The sequence below is a fragment of the Rana temporaria genome, chromosome 3 (genome assembly GCF_905171775.1).
Source record: "Rana temporaria chromosome 3, aRanTem1.1, whole genome shotgun sequence".
NCBI classification, from domain to species: Eukaryota; Metazoa; Chordata; class Amphibia; order Anura; family Ranidae; genus Rana; species Rana temporaria.
Window position 1 is genome coordinate 335,798,428 of NC_053491.1, and position 22,607 is coordinate 335,821,034.

General features: G+C 45.2%; 1 protein-coding gene across 1 annotated transcript in view; it reads left to right on the top strand.

The window, feature by feature from the left end:
* Positions 1–4,538: 4,538 nt before the first annotated feature.
* LOC120932575 (zona pellucida sperm-binding protein 4-like) overlaps positions 4,539–22,607 on the top strand; it is a 30,976-nt gene continuing 12,907 nt past the window's right edge. Inside the window, exons 1-8 of the mRNA XM_040345060.1 lie at positions 4,539–4,729; positions 11,661–11,782; positions 14,698–14,794; positions 16,377–16,532; positions 16,866–17,053; positions 19,753–19,847; positions 20,464–20,591; positions 21,290–21,479. Coding sequence (XP_040200994.1) covers positions 4,570–4,729; positions 11,661–11,782; positions 14,698–14,794; positions 16,377–16,532; positions 16,866–17,053; positions 19,753–19,847; positions 20,464–20,591; positions 21,290–21,479 — 1,136 coding nt within the window. The 5' untranslated portion in view covers positions 4,539–4,569. The remainder of the gene's footprint in view (positions 4,730–11,660; positions 11,783–14,697; positions 14,795–16,376; positions 16,533–16,865; positions 17,054–19,752; positions 19,848–20,463; positions 20,592–21,289; positions 21,480–22,607) is intronic.

Below are 22,607 nucleotides of genomic sequence, written 5' to 3' on the forward strand. Positions count from 1 at the left end.
AAGACCGCTGCAAATCCGGTCTTTCCTTCTGGTAAGGAGATCTCATTCTCAATTATCCGGTGTCCCTTTCTGGTGGAGGATTTCCTATTTCAGACACATATGATTATCTACTTAAGAAGATTCACTTCACTTATGAACTGTTTCACTGAATTGGATGGTTCCCCCCTTTTTTTCTTCACGTTTTACTCTTCAATTTTTTCAAACCTTTTTTGTTGTCACTTAGTAGTTCACCTTGTATGATCAATATCGTATCTTTTGGTGGTCATTTTATTTCACAGCGCTGTACTATCTTGTGTTTTTTAGTTTTTGTTTACTATGGTATTTAGTAATTAGTACTGGCTGCTCATTTACATTTTCACGTGTTTGTTAATTTCTCATATATACGTTAGCGCAGTGTTTTTTTCTGTTTAGACAGAAAAAACCCTCCATATGATATTAACTTCCTGTTTGTGGCACATTAGTATATGTGAGGGGGAAAACTTTTCAAGATGGGTGGTGACCATGGCGGCCATTTTGAAGTCAGCCATTTTGAATCCAACCTTTGTTTTTTCAATAGTGTAGTGCTACCCCCTCAGGAGCCGCTGGTTAGATTTGGGATCGGCGTATTTAAGTTACCTCCGTGATGTGTCTAGGGGTAATGACGGTGATGAGAGCAGTAACGGAATGTCCAGACTGTTGGTTGACGTTTTCAATGCTTTATTTCTGGTCCAACATGACCAACAGTCAACTTGAGGTAGACAGCGTAGATTGGTGAAAAGAGAATAAACTTTGCAGACTCAGGCTATGTATAGAAAGAAGCAGTCCTGCCTCCGATAACTTCACTTGTCACGTCGCCACTCTAGCCAGAGTGGGTAAAGTGACCTGGACAGACCTCTCTCACAGGCCTGGCAGCCAGAGCATCACTTGGAACTTTTTGAGGAGGAGCGGGTCTCTGCCACAGACCCGGCTCTATTGGTTTTGTAAGGGACCCCTGCCACAGGCCCAATGTATCAAGAGCGTGAATAGTAGAGCGAATCCTCCCCGTTATTGATCAGCCTGAATCTCCCTCAGATAGACTTCTTGTCCTTGAGTCACTGACTGACAGTTTGCAGCATACAACCTGTCAGTGTCCGGCCACCCAGATCCCCAATGGTTCGTCTAAGCCCTGTTGGATCACCTGCCTCCGGGTTCACCTCAGACGGACTCCCCATGGAACAGCACAACTCACTTGGGATCTTCTTGGTGAGGGATGTGAACCCAGTCAATCACTGGGGCCCCTTTGCAGCATCACTTGCCCCGGGCCATGAGGGCCCGGAGTCAGGAACTCCACGTAGCACGTGCGCCCCGGCCTGGTAGGCCATATCGCCGGGATGCGTGATGTGCGCACACCCTAAAGGTGGGTGCCGCACCTGGAACCAGGAACCCGTGAAGAACCCCGAGCAAAAGCCTCCGCCACAGAAATACCCCTCCCAGCATGCTCCGCGAGGGAAAACTCCTCTAATTGGCTGCTGGAGAGAAGCGGCTCCGCCTGGACCCCTCTGGCGCCACCTGCCACACAGAGATGAAATTGCATCTCTGAAGCACAGAACGACCCACAGGACAGTTCAGGGCTGGCGACAGCCACATTTAAATAAATTAACATGAATGAGAGCAAGTAAGTCTCTCATCCCACTAAATTTAACAATAGCACCTGTACTGATAACAGGGCTCAAAATTTCAAGTCCTGAGCTACTAGCCAGGCCTCAAGAGTTACTCGCCACCAGTTGCCCCACCTAATTCATACACTGCCCTGCACCTAATTGCACCCGTAAACACGCCCTCGTAGATTATCTCATGGAATGACAATGTTTTATGCAGAATCAAGTTACAAAATTAAATATTACCAACAACAACTTTAACAAAATGGGACAGGGCACTGGGGGCAGACCAGAGGGACAGGGCACTGGGGGCAGACCAGAGGGACAGGGCACTAGGGGCAGACAAGAGGGGCAGGGCACTGGGGGCAGACCAGAGGGACAGGGCACTGGAGGCAGATCAGAGGGACAGGGCACTGGGGGCAGACCAGAGGGACGGGGCACTGGGGGCAGACCAGAGGGACAGGGCACTAGAACTGGGTCTCTTCCCCATTCTCTTGCTGTCTCCTCTGCAACTCCCATCCATCCCTTCTCTCTCTCTCCCATTCATCTCATCATCAGGAGCCTGTGTGTGCAGCTCCACGCTTGCATGTCCCCACTTCCCCCTTTTATTCAGGCTGGCAGAGAGGAGAGGAGCTGCAGCACAGCGGGAGGAAGTACAATCCAGCGCTGAGATCCACACAACTGCACAGCCATTGACACCATAGCACAGCGCACACTGACAGCGCACAGCACACATTGAGACAAGTCTGTTCACAGTGCTCAGGCTAAACTGTTGGACACTTACATAGAGCACAAGGAGAAGAAAACTGCACAAACTAGAAGGCTGCCGCTCTCAAGTCAGGGCAACTTTCAGTGAGCGCTGCACCGGAGTGGTAATTTTTGCAATCCTCCACCTCACTCATTACTTTCTGCTCTCCAGCTACATTGGTCGGGCCCAGGGGAGGGGGCAGGCTCAGAGGGGTCATACTGTTAGGTCCCATGGCTTAATGAGAATTGTAAGGAGAGCACCTGTGTACTGCTCTGCCTGTGCGCGGCACACCAGACTACTTTTCCCGAGCATGCACCTTTCCTCTTCGCCCGCCAATCTCATCTGGACTCTAAGTGTAGGCACAGATTGGAGGGAGATTGGTCATGCAGCCCTGTCATCACTTGCCCCCAGCTTAAATCCACTCGCCAAATGCTAGTAGGCGAGTGGAAATTTTGAGGGCTGCTGATAAGTACACAGGCACTACAATAGGAAGAGGGTCATGTGACACATCAAACTTGTTGGGAATTTCACAAGAAAAACAATGGTGTGCTTGGTTTTAAAGTAATTTTATTCTTTCATGAGTTATTTACAAGTTTCTGACCACTTATAAAATGTGTTCAATGTGCTCTCCAGTAGGGTTGCCACCTCATCCCTTTAAAAAGGAACACATCTGAATTACACAGATTCTGAGGCTAATTTAATGCAGATAAGGCACCAAGTGAGTTTAATTACCACCTTAATCAGCCACAGAACCTGTGTAATTCAGATGTGTTCCCTTTTAAAGGGATGAGGTGGCAACCCTACTCTCCAGTGACATGCGACGAGTGCTACACTGTGGGCTCTTGCTGAATGAAGCTAGGACAGCCACTGAGGTTTCTTCATTAGACCCCTTTCACACTGGATAAGCCTATAGCGGAGCGGTAAAATCGCGGTAAATTTGCGGTAAAATAGCGGTGTTTTACCGCAAATTTACCTCGATTTTAACGCTCCGCTATAGACGTATCCAGTGTGAAAGGGGTCTAATGAAAAAACATCACTGGCTGTCCTAGCTTCATTCAGCAAGAGCCCACAGCAAGAGCCCACAGCGTATCACTCGTCGCATGTCACTGGAGAGCACATTGAACACATTTTTTAAGTGGTCAGAAACTTGTAAATAACTCATGAAAGAATAAAGTTACGTTAAAACCAAGCACAACACTGTTTTTCTTGTGAAATTCCCAACAAGTTTGATGTGTCACATGTGACCCTCTTCCTATTGACAAAACAAAAGTTGGATTCAAAATGGCCAACTTCAAAATGGCTGCCACGGTCACCACCCATCTTGAAAAGTCCCCCCCCCCCCTCACATATACTAATGTGCCACAAACAGGAAGTTAATATTACCAACCATTCACATTTTATTAAGGTGTATCCATATAAATGGCCCACCCTGTATATTGTATTTAGGAGGGACACCGCTGAGCCTATGCCCTCTCCTCCAGTCCAACGTACCTCTGCTACCTCACTCACGTGGCCACTCATTAAAATTAGAAGAAAAGAGGTTTAACCTTAAACTGCATAGAGGATTCTTTACTATAAGAGCAGCAAGAATGTGGAATTCTTTTCCACAGGCAGTGGTTTCAGCAGGGGGCATCGATAGTTTCAAAATACTATTATCTAAGCACCTGAACGAACGCAACATACAGGGATATACAATGTAACACTGACATATAATCACACACATAGGTTGGACTTGATGTGTCTTTTTTTAACCTCACCTACTATGTAAAAAAAATCCCGGACAGGTGGCAACCCTTATACCACCACATGGCACCGCACAGGAGCACAATGCACTGCTGTGCAGAAACATGAATGAAGTGTCACTATAGGACACTTCAAATAAAGTTAATAAAACAAAAAAACAAGGAAGCAGTGAGACGTACTGAAATATGCATTGCATCGCTTATTACCAAAGCTAACTTTGACAGCTGCCAGTGTGCAGGCCCATATGAACCTAACCTTAGTAGTTTAAAACTCCTCCAAACGTGTTTACCTAAAGAATATAAGCTAGGAATGAGTTAATGAAACTTCCTAGAACTTGATAGTTGGCCTTTAACAACATGCACTACACCTGTGCTTACCACAATAGCTGCCCAATCAGTTAATGAGCCAGCATGTAAATAGGGAGCTTTTGGCTACTGGTGGTATTGGCAGCTGCTAGGCAAAATGGCTTTTATCCTTGTAGGGGTGCTTTGGGTCTGTGGCTTTGTGTCTGGCAATTTGGATTCTTGGGATGACCCATCCCGCCTGCGTTGTGGGTATGATTACATGCAATTCTCGCTCCCTTCACTGCTGAATGATGTTGCTTTTGTTCTGTCGGTTATAGGTGAGTACAAGCAGTATTCATTTTCATTATGTGGTATTCTGTGTGGTTTTGGCTTGTATAGCTATGTTTCTGGGGCTACTAGAGTGACCAGTCAGTGCTTTTACAATAAACTTGCTGGGGTAAGAGCCAGTATATGACTATTGTATTACTTTTAAAATATAATGCAGCTTCTGTGGCCCTCTAGGATTTGGGGGGGTTTCTTGCGCAGTGAGCTGGTTCTTGGATGAGTAACACTGGCAACAAAAAATGCACATCACAAAAACTTGTACAAAGATAACTGAAAACACAGTAGAAAAATATTTTTAGAAGGACATATGCATTCTGAGACAATCAAAAAGATTCAAAATCAAAAAGGCCCCATACACACGAGAGGATTTATCCGCGGATACGGTCCAGCGGACCGTATCCGCGGATAAATCCTCTCGAGGATTTCAGCAGATTTCAATGCGATGGCGTGTACACACCATCGCATTGAAATCCTCTGGCGATGACGTGTCGCCGCCGCGATTATGACGGGCGCGACGCTGTCATATAAGGAATTCCACGCATGCGTCAAATCATTACGACGCGTGCGGGGAATCCCTTTGGACGGACGGATGGATCCGGTGAGTCTGTACAGACGAGCGGATCCATCTGTGGGATCCGATTCCAGCAGATAGATATGCTGTGCATGTCGACAAATATTTATCTGCTGGAATTCGGAAATATCCGCGGATAAATATCCGCCGGAGTGTACACACCATAGAATCTATCCGCTGAAACCCATTCGATGGGATTTATCTGCGGATAGATTCTATCGTGTGTACGGGGCCTTAGCCACCGAGTTTGAATATAAGGTAGATAATACATCATCCAACTGTAGACCCAGAATAAGAGTGATAAAATAAGAAAAACGGAAGGAGCATAGTAATAAGAGCAAAGTAAAAAGCCAAAGTAGATAAAAAAAAAAGGGCAAAATGTATAGAACAAAAATCAATACAGTCCCATTCAGATACCAAAAAATACAAAATTCAGGTTAATCTTGGAAATGCAATAACCACCAAGGATTCCACTTGGCATCATAAATTTGGATAGTATCATGAAGTTTGTGGAAAATTTGTTCTGCTAGCATGATCTGATGTGGGGGAAAGTTTTGACTGACAAAGTACACTTTTTTGTTTTGTTTTTTGTGGACACATCTACTGCTAATGCCCCTTCAAATTAATGATGTTCTTGGCCCAAACAAGCTAACATATTTAACCACTTAAGACCCGGACCATTATGCAGGTTAAGGACCTTGCCCCTTTTTGCGATTCGGCACTGCGTCGCTTTAACTGACAATTGCGCAGTTGTGCGACATGGCTCCCAAACTTGGCGTCCTTTTTTTTTTTTTCCCCACAAATAAAGCTTTCTTTTGGTGGTATTTGATCACCTCTGCGGTTTTTATTATTGCTCTAAACAAAAATAGTGCGACAACTTTGACAAATTCAATTTATTTAATTTTTTTTTCCTCAGTTTAGGCTGATACGTATCCTTTTTCCTTTGTTAAAAAAAATCGCAATAAGCGTTTATCGATTGGTTTGCGCAAACAAAATTGGGGATAGGGTGTTTTTTTTTTTTTTTTTTTTTTCCATGACTGCGACATTATGGCGGACACATCGGACAATTTTGGGACCATTGTCATATTTTACAGCAAAAAGTGCTATAAAAATAAATTCATTACTGTGAAAATGACAATTGCGGTTTAGGGGTTAACCCCCTACAGTGCCCCTAGTGGTTAAGTGTGACCTCATATGTGTTTCTAACTGTAGGGGGGCTGGATGTGTGACGTCATTGATCATCTGTTCCCTGATATAGGGAAAGACGATCAATGTCAATGACACTGCCACAATGAAGAACAGGGAAGGTGTGTTTACACACCTCTCCCTGTTCTTCAGCTCCGGTGACTGATTGCAGGACACCGGCGGCTATCGGGTAACGGGCGCGCTCGCGACCACATGGCTGGTTTTAGAGACACGTATAGGTACGTGATTGTGCCCAGCCGTGCCATTCTGCCGACGTATATCTGCGTGAAGGGGTCCTTAAGTGGTTAAAGCCAAAGTAATACTGCAATTGTGCTTTAAACCTCTTCTACAATTTCTTTTTGATATCAAGTGGGGTATAAATTCTCAGGCATTCAACCAGGAGGCTGAATGAAGAAACTGATCCTGCGTCAACACAATGTTGATGCAGGGATCTATTGCACTGTTCTATTGGGAACATTGGTATAATGAGAGTTGATGGCAGACCTACCTTGTGTAGCACTACCCCCAAAGGAGCTGCTGGTTTGATTTTTGGCGGCACGTTGCCTCCATCTCCGCCATCTAGGGTACTGGATGAGAGCTGTAATAAAGTTAATGTCCACAGTGTCGCTGCCTTTTCTGTGCTTTATTACCCAACAGGGTTAAATGGTAAATAGTAGAGAGTTGAAGGAATGGAAGGTGACAGATTCAGGTGTAACTGGTTCCTGGAAACAGTCCTGCTTCCATCAACAACTTTTCATCGCCACGCTAGCCAGAGTGGGTATAGTGCATCTGGATGCCTCTCGCCAGAGTATCACTCAGAAGATTTAGGGTGAAGTCTCTGCCACAGACCCTCCAAAAGGTGAAGATAGTTTCGGTCCCAAATCCTTCTTAACTGGATTCAGCACCCGGATCTCCTTTAAACGGCTCTAGTAACATCAAACTGATAGGCGTCCAGCCTCTTTCCTTTGAGCAAGCGGGCCTCTCCTGAGACACCAGCCTCGTGCTCGGTATCCCCCAGGCAGGTTCTCCATCGATTGGCTTCCTCCCACGGTACAGACAGCCCAGGACCACTTGCAGACTCTATCTACTGAGTCTACGAGGCAGGTTAATGCTCCAGACCAACGTGGCCCAGAGCCAAGAACACTGCATCACACCCCGGCCAGGAGGGCCACGCACGGAGGTGGTGGGACAACTGCCCAGGTGGATGGTGGCAAGGCGACGACGCAAACCAATGGCGTCTGCTTTTAAATACCTCTCCCCAGCATGCACAGCAAGGCGATCAACCCTCCTAATTGGCTGCCGAAGAGAAGCATCCACACGACCCTGACCTCACTACTGCCACCTGCTGTCTGGGGTGAGAGTCCCCAGACAGCAAGCATGGGCACATGGTACAGCCAGAGCTGGCACAGAGGCCCTTAAACTTGGCCAAATAAACATGGTCAGAGGCAAGTAACTCTATGACCCCCCCTCTAAATTTACAGCAGCACCTGCTATGAAAGTAGCCAGGCGCTACACTTGGAACGAAGTTGTCATCCACTTAGAAAGGAGGGCTGCTGCATGTTTCCTAATTAACAAAAGTGAGATTTTCCTCTTCAAAACCTTGTGACTGTGTCCTGTTTGGAATGATGGATCCAAAAGTAAGTTGTGGTTAAATCCAGAGTTATAAAAAATGTTTGTCTAGGGTGAGACTCAAATAAAACCCCTGTGAAGAGAAGTGTTCATGAACACGCTAAATATCAAGTGTTTAAGTCTGAATCTTCCAAAAAGGGGCAAATTGAAATAACCACTTAATTCCTTCATCCATAACTTTGTGCAAAAACAATGCGCTTTGGGTGAGGGGTTGCCAGGGCCGGACTGGCCTACCGGGATACCGGGAAAATTCCCGGTAGGCCGCCTGCTGTCAGTCAAACTAATCAGCTGTGGGCTACGGCCGCGGCCGCACTTTGCAATTATGCATAGGTGTAGTCACTCCAGTGTCAAGTTATGTCACATTATGTGAATAAAAAGGGCCGGCGGGTTGCGGCTGCCATGCTCGCCGCTGCACTTTCCATTCCTTCCCGCACTGTGTGGACTGGAGGCTGGAGCGATCACGTGTCGAGGGAGGGGAGGAGCCGAGCAGGAGAACTGATCATCAGATCTAGTTCCATCGTCCCGTGCGGCGCCAGCACCGCCCACACGCTGGGGGGGGTCAGACCGGTGCCCCCCCCGACTGAAGCAGAGAGCGCCGCGAGGTAAGGCAGCGGCACAGAACACACAGGGAGAGCCCGAGATTGTGGGGGGGGGGGGACAGTCGGCACACCCGGCCCAATTATCCCCTTCTCTCCGTGGTCGCGGCGGCGAATGTCACAGCCGAACCGAGCAGAGAGTTGCCGCCTCCCCCTCCTCCTGCATGCACAGCACTGTGTAGACATAGAGGAGAGGGAGGCGGCTACTCTCTGCTCGGTTCGGCTGTGACATTTGCTGCAGCGACCACGGAGAGAAGGGGATCCCGGGTGTGCAGACTGGCACAAGGCACCATCTTCATTACCTTTGTTTAGTGTGCAAGTGACACAGAAAGTGGTAAAGCTAATGCAAGAAACAGAAGGGTGATTCAGCAGATATGTGAGTTAATCACGAGTGGCTGACAAAAACTAGCAATGCTTTGGAATGGGAAATGGTTAATGAAGAAGTCTCACTTCTATTTTTAATGTGTTCTGTTTGCCAGGGAACGAAGTACATTTAATACTTTGCTCTATCTTCCTATGTGCTATCTAAAACTTGCTGTAGAGTCCTACAGACCACCCCACTTCCCTCCATCCAACAGCACTGTGTAGACATAAAGGAGGAGGCGGCTACTCTCTGCTCGGTTCGGCTGTGACATTCGCTGCCGCGACCACGGAGAGAAGGGGATCCCGGGTGTGCAGACTGGCACGCACCCCCCCCTGCCCCTGCAAAGTCACAGGCCCTCCAGTCTCCATGTGTGTTTTGATGTAGGGTGGGGAGGGGGGTCTGATGATCGAACTAAGGCCCCTTTCAGACGTACGGACGAACGGTCCGTTTATTACAAGTCCGTTTACGGACTTGTAATGGTTCCCTATGGGATTGCAGACGTTAGCGGATGATGCATCCGCTAACGTCCGCAACCATCCGCGTCCGCAAAGATCTGCTTTTGCGGATGGAAGAAAACCCTATTTTTCTTCCGTCAGGCGGAACGGATCGGATGAATACGGACACACGGTCCGTATTCATCTGATTCCCCATAGGGGAGAGCGGAGGAGAGACAGGGCGGTCTCTCCACTGTGTGCGGGGACCGCCCTGTCCGTCGACAGCTCAGCGGGGATCCCCGCTGAGCTGACAGACACACACGGATCGGATCAATTACGGATCCGCTCCGTGTGAAAGAGGCCTAACCCCAGGAGAAGTCAAGAAAGCGCCTTTGCTCCTGCATGCCAAACCTGGCAATACTTAGCCCAGGTATTTTGTTATGATTTCATGTAGATTGAAACTTCAGAAGCTGTAAGATGTTTCACTTCATGGCCACTGGTCTGTTTTTAGCCTTATGAATTATATGTATACCAAAACGTTTTTTATTTTTTTTTTATTTTTTTTAGGGGGAGTAGAATAAAGAAGGGTTTGAACCTCATTTTAATTTCTGTCTGTTTTCCTACTAGGTAGCTTCTCTGTCTGTCCCAATGATCACTGAATGTGAGGGAAAATTCAAAGTTGTAACCAAAACAAGAGGTGATCCTGAAGCCCAACTCTGGGGCTGTACTTGCACTGCAAGGGTTACTTTCTGGCTTTATCTAGGGGTGAAATAAACACTTCTACTCATCTGATCCTCTGCTTCCCAGCAGATGGCTCTCCGGGGGTCTGTACTGTAGCGGGGACCTACACTGTAGGGTGGTATGTGTAAAATGCAGGGGTCCAGAACTGTTAGGGGGGTATCTGTGTAACATACAGGTGTCCAGAGCTGTGGGGGGCTGTGTAATGTAAAGGGGTGCAGGGTGCTGTGTAATGTAAAGGGGTGCAGGGTGCTGTGTAATGTAAAGGGGCCCAGAGGTGCAGTTGTGGAGAGGGGGTACACATAAGTGACAAAAAGATATTGAAGGATGCAGGGAGCACAGTGGGGTGTTTTTACATGTTATGGTGGGGGGGGGGGGGGTGCCAGATATAGGATCCGCCCCGGGTGGCAAATGCTCTAGGTACGCCTCTGTTAACAAATGCTATGTGTAGGTGAGAATTAAAATAATCATACAGTGAATGAAAGTATATAGTCCAATTGCAGCCTCAGGTCTAAGGCTATATGATGTCTGACCGGTAAGGCCACATGAAGGAGATCACATAAAAACATAAAACACAATAGTCTCTAGTGGGAGAAGTTCTATTGATTACAGTCAGGGCTTATGGATGCAGGTTCTTACAGTGAGGAAAGGTGTTCCTATACAGCTGATACAGCATTCGCGGTGGTCCCGGTGCTCCCCCACAAGGGTCCCCACTCACCAGATCCAACTCCCCGCCAGGAGTACACAGCATGTAGTATAGGCTTCCCAGTTTTCCACTATACCTACATATACCTACTACATGCTGTGTAGCCCTGGCGGGGAGTTGGATCTGGTGAGTGGGGACCCTTGAGGGGGAGCACAGCGGAGTCTGTGTGTTTTCATTTGTGTCATATCTTTACATAATACACTCTTCAAATGTGCTTTAAAATGTTTTTCCTTTTTATGAACAAGAAAATAATGACGTTATGCTGTGGGGCTGGTATGAAATTATTTCCAGGGCTGGTTTTCATTCCCAGTCCGGCCCTGGGGGTTGCCCTCACAGGGTAATCCTATATTGCTAGACGTGCAGCAGCAGCATTGCATTACATGGTGATTGACATGCTCTACAAAGCAAAACCTACTGAGCTGTTTGTCTCAAGGTGCTCTTCAGGTAGTGTGTCACACTGCAGGTTATCAAAAAGGTATTTGGGCTGGATTCACACCAATGCATTTTGCAGATTTGCACTACAGTCCATTTACCATGGTTTCCTATGGAACATGTTCTGTAGTGCAAAAAGCACTAAAAATGCATAGGTGTAAATACAGCCTGCTGCCTGACTGTGAATGTATCAAATCTGTTTTATGTGCACTCCCCTGAAAGCCTGACTTTGTGATTTTTCTTTTTTTCCCCTTTTCCTTTTTCTTTAGATTTTAATGGAAAGCCTCACTACTTGCACAATAATTCTGCTTGTGGCACATGGGTAGGACAGGATTTGGATGGATCTGTAATGGTTGGTGCTTCATTTGATAGCTGCTTTATGAAAAAAGAGGTAAGATGGGTAACCTGCTGAAATCGGCAGCAAAAGACTGCAATTAAATTACTCTTGATGTGCATCTATGAGAAAGTTTGGAATGTCTTCCAGGCTTTAGTACTGCTCTTTTGGTGGTCACTGTTGATGGGTAGCGGCGGGGGGGAAGTTTCTTTAACATTCAACTTTAACACCTGAACTTTTCACAAACCACATTTCCATTTAGAAATTTTGCTGTTTCCAGAAATCTATTTTAATTTTTTTAATGCTGCCATGATAGATGTTGTATAGCCAGCTCAGATTTTTCTGCTACAGAACAGGAGACTGGGGGACACCTGTAGCTGTCTAGGAATGTATTTTTGAATTGTGTATGTCCTTTGTGCTATTCACTTAACACTAGGGATGAGCCGAACAACCCCAACCCCCCCCCCCCCCCCGTTCGGCTCGCACCAGAACCTTCAAACGGACCTAATGTTCGCACAAACATTTAGAACCCCATTGACGTCTATGGGACTCGCACGTTTGAATTCATAAGTGCTCATTTTAAAGCCTAATATGCAAGTTATTGTTGTAAAACGTCTTTTGAGAACCTGGGTCATGCCCCAGGGAACATGTATCAATGGAGAGTTTGTTTTTTTTTTTTTTTTTTTTTTTTTTTTTTTTTAATTTCCATTGATGCATGTTCCCTCGGGCAAGACCCGGGTTCTCAGACGTTTTCACAGGCATACTATAGACACCCAGCAGGTACAATTTTTTAAAGGAATTTTTCATTTATTTTATTTAAGCATCATTAAAATCGCTGCGCCTGAATCTTTAGGTGCAAACTACAGGGCACACGGCCAGTACACATCAAGTAGCTTTAGGTGCAAACTACAGAGGACACAGGCAACAAACCACGTAAGAATACTACAGTTGGCACAATCACCTGCCTGCCAGTAAATTGGGAAGAACTGATCTAGCTAAATTATACAGCCATGGCCAAAGTTTTGAGTGACACAAATACTAATTTTCACAAAGTTTGCTGCCTCAGTTTTTGAGATGGGGGGGGGGGAATTGCATATACTCCAGAATGTACTCCAGAATGTTATGAAGAGTGATCAGACGAATTGCAATTTATTGCAAAGTTCCTCTTTGATCCCATAAAAAAAAAATGTCCACTGCATTTGTGAAGAAGGCTTCAGGGTGCCCAAGAAAGTCCAGCAAGCGCCAGGACCGTGTCCTAAAGAGGATTCAGCTGTGGGATCGGAGTGCCACCAGTGCAGAGCTTGCTCAGGAATGGCAGCAGGCAGGTGTGAGCGCATCTGCACGCACAGTGAGGCAAAGACTTTTGGAAGATGGCCTGGTGTCAAGAAGGGGAGCAAAGAAGCCAAAAAAAACATCAGGGACAGATTGATCTTCTGCAGAAAATATGAAGCCTCTTTCCGATTGGGGCATCAGGAAAAAGGCTTGTCCAGAGAAGAAAAGGTGAGCGCTACCATCAGTCCTGTGTCATGCCAGTAAAGCATCCTGAGACCATTAATGTGTGGGGGTTGCTTCTCATCCAAGGGAGTGGGCTCACTCACAATTTTGCCCAAAAACACAGCCATAAATAAAGAATGGTACCAAAACACCCCCCAACAAGCAACTTCTTCCAACAACAGTTTGAACAATGCATTTTCCAGCACGATGGAAAGTGATAACTAAGTGGCTCGGGGACCAAAACGTTGACATTTTGGGTCCATGGCCTGGAAACTCCCTAAATCTTAATCCCATTGAGAACTTGTGGACAAACAAAAACCCACTAATTCTGACAAACTCCAAGAAGTGATTATGAAAGAATGGGTTGCTATCGGTCAGGAATTGGCCCAGAAGTTGATTGAGAGCATGCCCAGTCGAATTGCAGAGGTCCTGAAAAAGAAGGGCTAACACTGCAAATACTGACTCTTTGCATAAATGTCATGTAATTGTCGATAAAAGCCTTTGAAGTGTGTGTGTGTGTGTGTGTAATCAATTTCACTACATCACAGACAACTGAAACAAAGATCTAAAAGCAGTTTAGCAGCAAACTTTGTGACAACTAATATTTGTGTCATTCTCAAAACTTTTGGCCACAACTGTATAAATATATGTACAACACCTGGTATGTATGATCTCTCCTCTACACACTGTAACATTAACTGACTTGCCTGCCTGCTCTATCTACCTGCAAAAAATGACACTCTGTCCTTTTCTTAACCACCGCAACACACAAGGCCGACCTGCAGGCGGCCTTTTATAGTGTGTGGTGTGTACTAAACCCCCTGAGCCATAATTGGCCAAAGCCACCCTGGCTTTGGCCAATTATGGCTCTCCGTTTTTTTGGCCAAGCATGCGGGTCATAGAGCATGCTTGGCCATAGAGCATGCTTGGCCAATCAGCCAGCGATGCCGCAGTGAATTATGGTCTGTGAAACGTAACTCGAATTTGGCGCGAACGACCCGTTTTGTTCGTATTTCAACGAACGATCGAACATACGATGTTCCGAGTCAAACATGAGTTCGACTACGAATACGAAGCTCATCCCTACTCAACACACACGAGTTGGGCTAGTTTTCAACTTGCCCTTTGTAGTAGCGAAACCCCTCCAAAGGACAAAAGCTGTAAAGCGATGTCCTCTCCCCAAAGCTATGTGGGATCCTCTTCTGATTTGGAGGTTCCAGTGACCTAATGAGAAGACCAAGTCCACACCTTGACAGGTTGTTGCTTATCTTGCGGTCCAAACTCAATATGGAGTTTGAGCATCTTGCTAGAAGCTAGGGGGACTTCACATGTTAACTATGGTGGGCGGCATATTTGACCTCTCCCACTCTGTATTGCTTAAAGGGAGTGGGCAGCATAGTAACCATTGACGACTATGCAAGAAGCGAATATGATTAGTGCCTTGCATTCTAGGTGAACTAAGCTTTCTTTTTCCTCAGGATGGAGGACATGTGATGACTATTAGTTTGGAAGAATTTCTTCATAATGGAAAATATCAGTACCACAAAAAGGACCTCAAATGCCCAGTTCTCTTTGGTAAGCTTTGCGTCAAATATCTAATTGCTCATTTGAGCTTTCCAGAGGCTTGCAGATTATGTTTTGTACTGTTGTATTATAATGTTTGTACAACAGGTGCAGCTCTTTGCCTGGGTTTTTCAGTTCTTATAATTGTGACTGCCAGTGTTGCAATGTAATTCTCATATCTGGCCACCTAAGAATTTGAGACTTTATTACTGTTACATCACAGCTTACCAAGCAGTCAACATGGTGGGTACAGAAGGTTTTATTGTGGAGGGAACAGCAGTTGCTGTAGATCTGAGCGGGACATGCAAGGAAAATAAACAGCATTTTAGCTTGCACATTGAATAATATCAGCAGAGCTTCCCCTCATTTCAGATCTACCCCTCAGATTTGCAGTAACTGCAATTTTAAGTGCACTTTGCACTTGTAGTGCAAAGTGGATTTGCCTTTCGTAAATAACCCCCTTTGGGTCTTGTTGAGCAGGTGGTAATGCTCATCAAACGTGACATACTTGTGCATACGGCTGCCTTTTGTGCAATTGGAAGGCAGTAAAAATTCAACCTCCTGTCTAGTGACACCACCCCCCCACCCATGTATCTGCAAGGGTAACCAGGCCTAATCGCCTCGGGTGAATGCTGCTTTTTTTTTTTTTTTTTTTTTTTGTTCTCCCTAACTTTCCACCTGAACTGGAAGATGGACCTGCTCAGGGCTGTACCATCCCATGACCTAATGCTTTACTTTATAGCAAACTAAATTAGTGTGCCACACTGCAACAGCACGCAATGCACAAAGGTGAGGTGGGTTAAAATGGTTTCATCCCACTGAACAGTCAAAAACCTGTGATGCAGCACCATTGTTCTTGAGTGAGTAACTTGTATAGCGTTACAAATGCAAACTAAATTGCCTCAAGGCGCTGTAACCAATGTGGTCGTCCAGCCATGCTTCACAATAGATGGGTCTTAAGTTTTTCTGAAGGCCTGATTTTTATATATATCCAAATGTCTGAGGGTAGAGCGTTCCATAACCAAGGTCCTTGGACAGTGAATTTTCGTTTTGTAGCGAGATTTGGGATGTGGAGGAGGTTCTGATTTGTTGATCGGGGTGTGTGTGTGTGTGTGTGTGTGTGTGTGTGTAATTTCACATAGGTATTGCGGCGCATTTCCTTGCGTGCATTTGTGGGTGAGGCAGTGTGTCTTGAATGTCACCTGGTCCTTTACGGCTAGCCAGTGGAGGGTCCTCATGACTGGGGAGATTGGTTCCCATGTTTTTTACCCGCTACCAGTCTGGCTGCAGTGTTCTGGACAACACTGATACTCTTTGTGGTCCCTACCTAAGTTTACATCACTATATAGGAGGCAATTGCCTCCTATGTGATTGTCGGTGTGCTGTCCCTGTTGGGATTTTTTAATTTAGAAATAAAACCCACTATATAGCTTGCTTTGTAAGCAACTACATACAGTACTGGGGGGTCCAAAGGGCAAATTCCACACTGCAGTAAACTGCCACTGCCAACAACCAGCAGAACTGAAAATATGTGTATTTCTATTGTGCACAGCACCCTCCTAAATTGAACTAACTACTGTGTCTTTCTGTATAGCAATGGACGCTCCCAGTGCTAGAGAATGTTCTGCTATTCCAACAGCTGACCGCATTCCATGTGCTAATATAACTGTGTCCAGAGACCGCTGTGAAAGTGTTGGATGCTGCTACATCCAGAGTGACCCTGAAAATCCCTGTTACTATGGAAACAAATGTAAGTTGTGTAGTTTGCGCTCACATCAGCTTAAGCAAGTTTTGACAACTGAACACTTGCCGATACAACTTTTTGGATTCGTCTAAACTCAATACATAAACATTGGGGGGGGGGGGGGGGGTGTTAACAAGGTGAGCCAGTGTTGTCAGAACAGTGCCTACTTATCTGAACAATCTAAATTTGAACACTAATGTTTGGACTGCAATGGTGTTGCATTATAATTCCTTTCTCAGTCAAATTGTAGAAACAAAGTGCTAAAAGCTGTATAAGTGTTTGAAGGTTTAGGGCAAGCAACGAGTTAAACCTGTCTACTAACACTTGTTTCTTCCACAGTGACTGCCCAATGCACCGACGGCAGCATGGTGGTGGTTGTGTCACCTGACCTCACTGTGCCATCTTTGATACTGGATTCAGTCAGTGTGGTGGATGTAGATTCCACCTCATGCCCCAGCTTCAGCACCTCAAAAACGGGCTCATTTGTTGGCTTCAGGCTTCCTTTGTCGTGCAGTTCTGTGAAACAGGTGAGGTGGTCAATTTCTAATAAAACTAAATGATGCATATGGGTGAATTGGCCGAGGATAAATGGCACAAGGCACCAAATCCCAAATATTTGGAAAATGGAACAGGTGACTTTAAAGGTGCCTAGAAAAAACTATTTCATATTAAATGACAACTACATTGTTAAAGATATAAATCTTCATAAAATGTGATCAGACCAAAACAATTGTGTATCTAATGTACAAAAACATATTTCAATAGCTGACATCCTGTCTCTTTTTTTTACTCATGTTAGAATAGACCTGTTCAGTTTTCTTCCCTAGGGGTGAAAAGGTTTATTCTTGGCAGTTTACTATCCAGAAACTGAATTTAAAGATACAAATTTGAAGGATTATTATACTGACTTAAAGCGGGGTTCCAACCACAATTGGCATTTTTTAAATGTATGTCCTTTCATGATGCGTCTTTGTTATAAATCCGGTCACTTACTATTTTAAAATCTGCTCTGCATAGTTATTCTGAAAAGAGTTTATAAAACTCCGTCCAGACCATTGTAATTTTGCTTGTGGGCATTGTGAAGCCCACAAGCACTTCCTGGAATTCTATGATGAGTGATAATGGACCGCCTGTCCCATTCTCACACATTGCAATAGCAGCACAGCGCCGTCAAGCACTCGGGTTGCCATCACAACAAGCGGTGGTGCACACACTTGTGATGGCAACAAAGAAACGGTAACAAGCTGGAAGATTTGTAAAGAAGGGCACGATGGATGGTAAAAAGACTGACCACTGATCCTTCTCCAGTGCAGGCTGCTATGTCTGTGTCCATAGGATCAAAACAAAGGGCTTTCCAATACTGAAAATGGCACCGACATCTTCAATGAATCGCATCACTTCCAGTCTCACAAAGTCCTGCGATTCTAGCCCTAGGGGAAGTGCACGGCAACCTGGGAAATTACACACATTTCCCAGGAGCATTAGCGTGCTGAGGAGCCGAGGGAGATCACGTCAGAAACGGAGGTGATTCCGAAGGCAGATTTCATGGGACCACATAGCAACAGGCATTTCCAGGTGAATAAAATTTTTTAATGTATACATCAACATGCGTTCGCTATAACTGTGTAATAGTGTGAATCCTGTTATACTTTCCCTAATGTCTTTGTTTTGAAATGTTTATTAGTTTTAAGCATTGTTTTGCTAAAGTATATAGCTTCTTCAGAAGATTTATACTGGTCTGTGTACGGCATATTCACCCAAAATTTCAGATCAGTATGCAAACACACCAGGGCCTCTGGACCACCAGAACTTGAGGCTATCAGTGTCATAGAAGAACCAAGATGCCCATCTATAACATGTACAAAGCTGGTTTAGTAGATTTGGAAGCTGTAATTTCCTTCCACCAGAGGGAGCCAATAAATTAAAGTAACAGCGAAGCATTGAGACAAGGGCAGTCCAAAAACTGCATCAAACTTCCATGGGCGTCAACTTCCCAAACGCTCCAAATCGGCATTATCTTTAAACTGCAGAGGCTAGTATGGGGGCTCCTGGGTGAATACATGGTCTTGGGCGAGCACTTGCCAAGACATTCACCCAAAAATACTTATTTTTGGACTGCCCGTGTCTCAATGCTGTGAATGTTTCAATTTATTGGCTCCCTTTGGGCTGATGCAGGTAATTATAGCTTCCATATCTGCTAAACCAGCTTTATACATGTTATAGATGGGCATCTTGGTTCTACTATGACACACTGATCAATTTCTGGCGGTCCAGAGGCCCTGGTGCGTTGGCATACTGAGCTGCAATTCATTTTAGTAAAACTTGTTTTTGTACAGTAGATGTACAACTGTGCTGATCACATTGTTATATCTTAACAATCTTCATAAAATGTATTTGTTTTATATTGTATAAGATTTTAAATTTTTAGTCATCTTCAGTCCCCTGTTCCATTGTGTCTAAATGATAAATATCTGGACTTCATGTAGTTGATCACTATTGCTTCCAGTTTTGTAGGAATGCGGGGAAAAGGGAATAAGGGTTTCTAGCCCCATTTTCCTCATGAGATAATGGCCGCACAGGATTTTCAAGTATCCCTCACAGGGCGGTTGGGCTCATGAGTTAAGTGGGGAGCCTGGTAACTGCTTTGGGGGGAGCCTTAAACTCATAAAATATTCTAGAACCTCCTGTGGACGCTATAAAAAGGGGTCTGTAACGGATTTTGTAGCCAGTCGTTGGCAGAACATATAGCTTTAAGAGCTCCCCACCCCCCCTCCCTTTGTCACAGCCTTTTAATGTGGTGGGTCACCTTTCCTAAAAGGGGGACAGTTGTAAAAATACTGATGTGTTTGTTATAATTCAGTTCGAGCTGTAATAGCTGAACTGAAAAATGGTCATTATGTATTTGTTTTGGTTAAAAATTAATTTTATTGAAAAAGTTGAATAAAAATTTAAATTTATTAAAACCAATTAATAAAGGCCACGGTCTTATTTTAATTCCAAATAAGATAAGTGTTGCTATTTTATATCTGCTGATCATTAAACATTTTTTATTGCTGCCTGTTATCCCATAGTTTATCTTGCTAATGGCTAGTCTGAATGAGAATGCAAAAGCTATCAATCTCGGTCTTTGCCTTTTGTTACAATGGTCATATGTGCATGGAGATGCATCTCTAGTTACCTTGAGCGTTTCATTCTAAATTATTATTATTTTTTTTTTTTTTCCCAGGCATCTGACAGCATGACTTATGAAAGCACACTTGTTGGAAACAAAGAGGTGCAAATGTGGCAAGGATCTTCAGTCACAAGGGACAGTACAATGAGGTATGTTTAATGTGGTCCTAGTCGTCATACATGACTGTTTCAAAAAAGCAAAAACCTCAAACTGTATGGACTGCAGTCTTTAACCCTGTTCATGTATACAAGCAAATATTTACTAGAAGCATTTCGTTGCTGCTAACTTCATTTCCTCTTGTTTAGTGAGTACTTATGCACATTCTAAAACTTTTTAGAAATTTCTAGGTGAGCAGGAGGCAGACATGAATTGGATGACTTCAGAATTTCATCACTGAGCCATTATCTTGTTCAATGGAAGTTAAAGACTGACTAAATGTAGCCAGCCCTGTGGACAAGATAAGGGTCTTGGCCTTGAGAGCCGGTTCACACTGGGGCAGCACGACTTGCTGAGCGACTTGGCAAGGGGATCTGCCTACGACTTCAGAGAAAGTAGTACATGATCCTTTTTCTAAGTCGGAGTGACTTCAGTCGCTTCTATTAGAACGGTTCCATTGTACAGAACGGTGCGTGACTTCTGAGGTGGCTAAGTCGCCTGACGAGTCACACCTGTGTCAAGCTGGTTCTTGCAAAGGATAATTTTTTGTTGCTACACAACGTTAAGACTTTTAATACTTGTAGCTGACATAACTATTCCCTTGTCCAGGCTAACTGTTCGCTGCAGTTATATAAAAACTGGCACTATTCCTTTGGAAGTTGAAGTATTGACATTGCCGCCACCATCTCCAGTGTCCACCCCAGGACCTCTTCTGCTGGAAATGGTAATAGCAAAAGGTAAGATTGGAGCAACTGTCTTGGATTTAATGGCTAAATGGAATGGTTTAAGATTCTCTGGCAACTTGGGAATGCCTGGATCTGATGTCTTGGCACAACACTGAATTGCTTATGGTTGCAGTGGTAACCTGCAGCTTCTCTAGACAAAATGCCCTGGAACCCACACCCTTAAATGATCCAACACCTTAATGAGTTGAATACTACCACATGACACTAAACATATTGTGTGCACTCATTTAAACTAGTGCTACCAACACTAAGGCAAACCCTTTGGAATTAGCCAGTGTATATCCCCCTCAGACTGCTGCTTCAGGCAAAGGCAGTGGGAAAGGCTACAATCCAGTCTGGGATATAGTGGCAGTTGCTGCTATGCCATCCAACACTTGTATAACACAAAGCTTCAAGGGGTTCATGGTTTTTTTCAGTGCAATTGTAACCAGTAGGGGAGAAAAATTTGACAAAATGGAAAAGCTTAACCTAGTGTCGCACATGCTACTTCTGAATTTTGAACTTTTCTTTTGGGCCCAGTGCTCCGGCCTGGTGTTTAACACTTAAAAATTTGCTTCAAAAGTTGGCTGTTCTCTCACAACTGCTAAAAACTGATGTGCAGGTTGTAGCTTGTGACATGCACCCAACAGGCTAGCTTTGGTTTCTATAAACTTTTATAAAAATAAACTGTAGACTTTCTTGTCTTGCAGATGGAGGATATAGTTCATACTATGCTGATGTGGACTACCCTGTTGTCAAAGTACTCAGAGACCCAGTCTTTCTGGAAGTTCATATTCTACACAGGAGTGATCCTAACTTGGTTCTCATATTGGACAACTGCTGGGCCACAAACTCTGCTAGCCCCACTGATGCTCCTAAATGGCCAATCTTGTTTCACAGGTAAGCAATTGATGGAAGGTTTAGACTGCCACAAATCTGCTTTAATCACCTCAATACTGGGCACTTTCACCCTCTTCCTGCTCAAGCCATTTTTCGGCTTTCAGCGCTTGTTTTTTTTGCGCTATAAACAAGAGACAAGTTTGAAAAACACCATTTTCTTTTTGCTATTTTCCCTGGATCGTCTTTCAGGACAGCCACCTTAGAGAGATCCCGGCTCCTCCCCTCTCAGGAAACACCGCCTTCAATCAGATATTTAAGTCTCATCCTCCCACTGGCCCTTCAGTTATGGTGTTTCCTCCAGTGGGGAGACACCGCTGTGGAACCAGGAGCCGATGGCTGGGGAAGCTGAGGCTTTATTGGGCAATTTTTAGAGGATTGAGATCTTCTGCCTAAAAAATTTTACATTTTTTTTATTTTTGAATTTGGCGCTCAGGCCGGCTAGTGAGTCGTCACCTGCAGCGCCGCATGTGCATCCCAGCATCTCTTTGGGGAAAGCGTAAGCTGGGAGGTCCGTCATTTTCTCTGCCTAGGGTGGCGCTGTGGGCTGCCTCAGGTCCCCCCTGCTTTGCAGCCAGCTTGGAGCTCGCTGGTCCGGAGGATGGGCGACGTCAGTTCCGGTTGGGGGCGGGACAGCCACACGAGGCCGCGTCTTCCGGTTCCGGACGCGGCCTAGGAAAGCGGACCACGCACTCTGGCTGGCGCAGTCTCTCCAGTCTGAGGTGTCAGCAAGGGAGACAACGGACCACCGCTCCGCTGAGCAGCAATGTCTGAGACAGAGGTCTCGAGGACAGCTCCATCCGAGGAAAGCGCCAGCCAGCCGCAGGTAAGGGAACCCTGGGGTGGTGTTCACCTGCCCATACCCTATTAGCTCCATGGGTGTTTTCCCTTCCTGGTGGTCGGTGGGGATAGGAGTTTCTGGGACCCTGGTGGTGGTTGGTCCTGGGGGGCACTCCTGGTGATCCCTGTGTTTATTGCTGGTGGGCTCCAGCTAATGTGCTGCTGTCTTTTTGTTTGCTTCTCTTTTCAGAAAGCCTCAAGCAAATCAGCCCATGGCTCTAAGAGGAAGTGCCCTGTGTGCAGATCTACACTAGGGGAATCCTGGTTGAAAACGCTCTGTAAGCGGTGTAT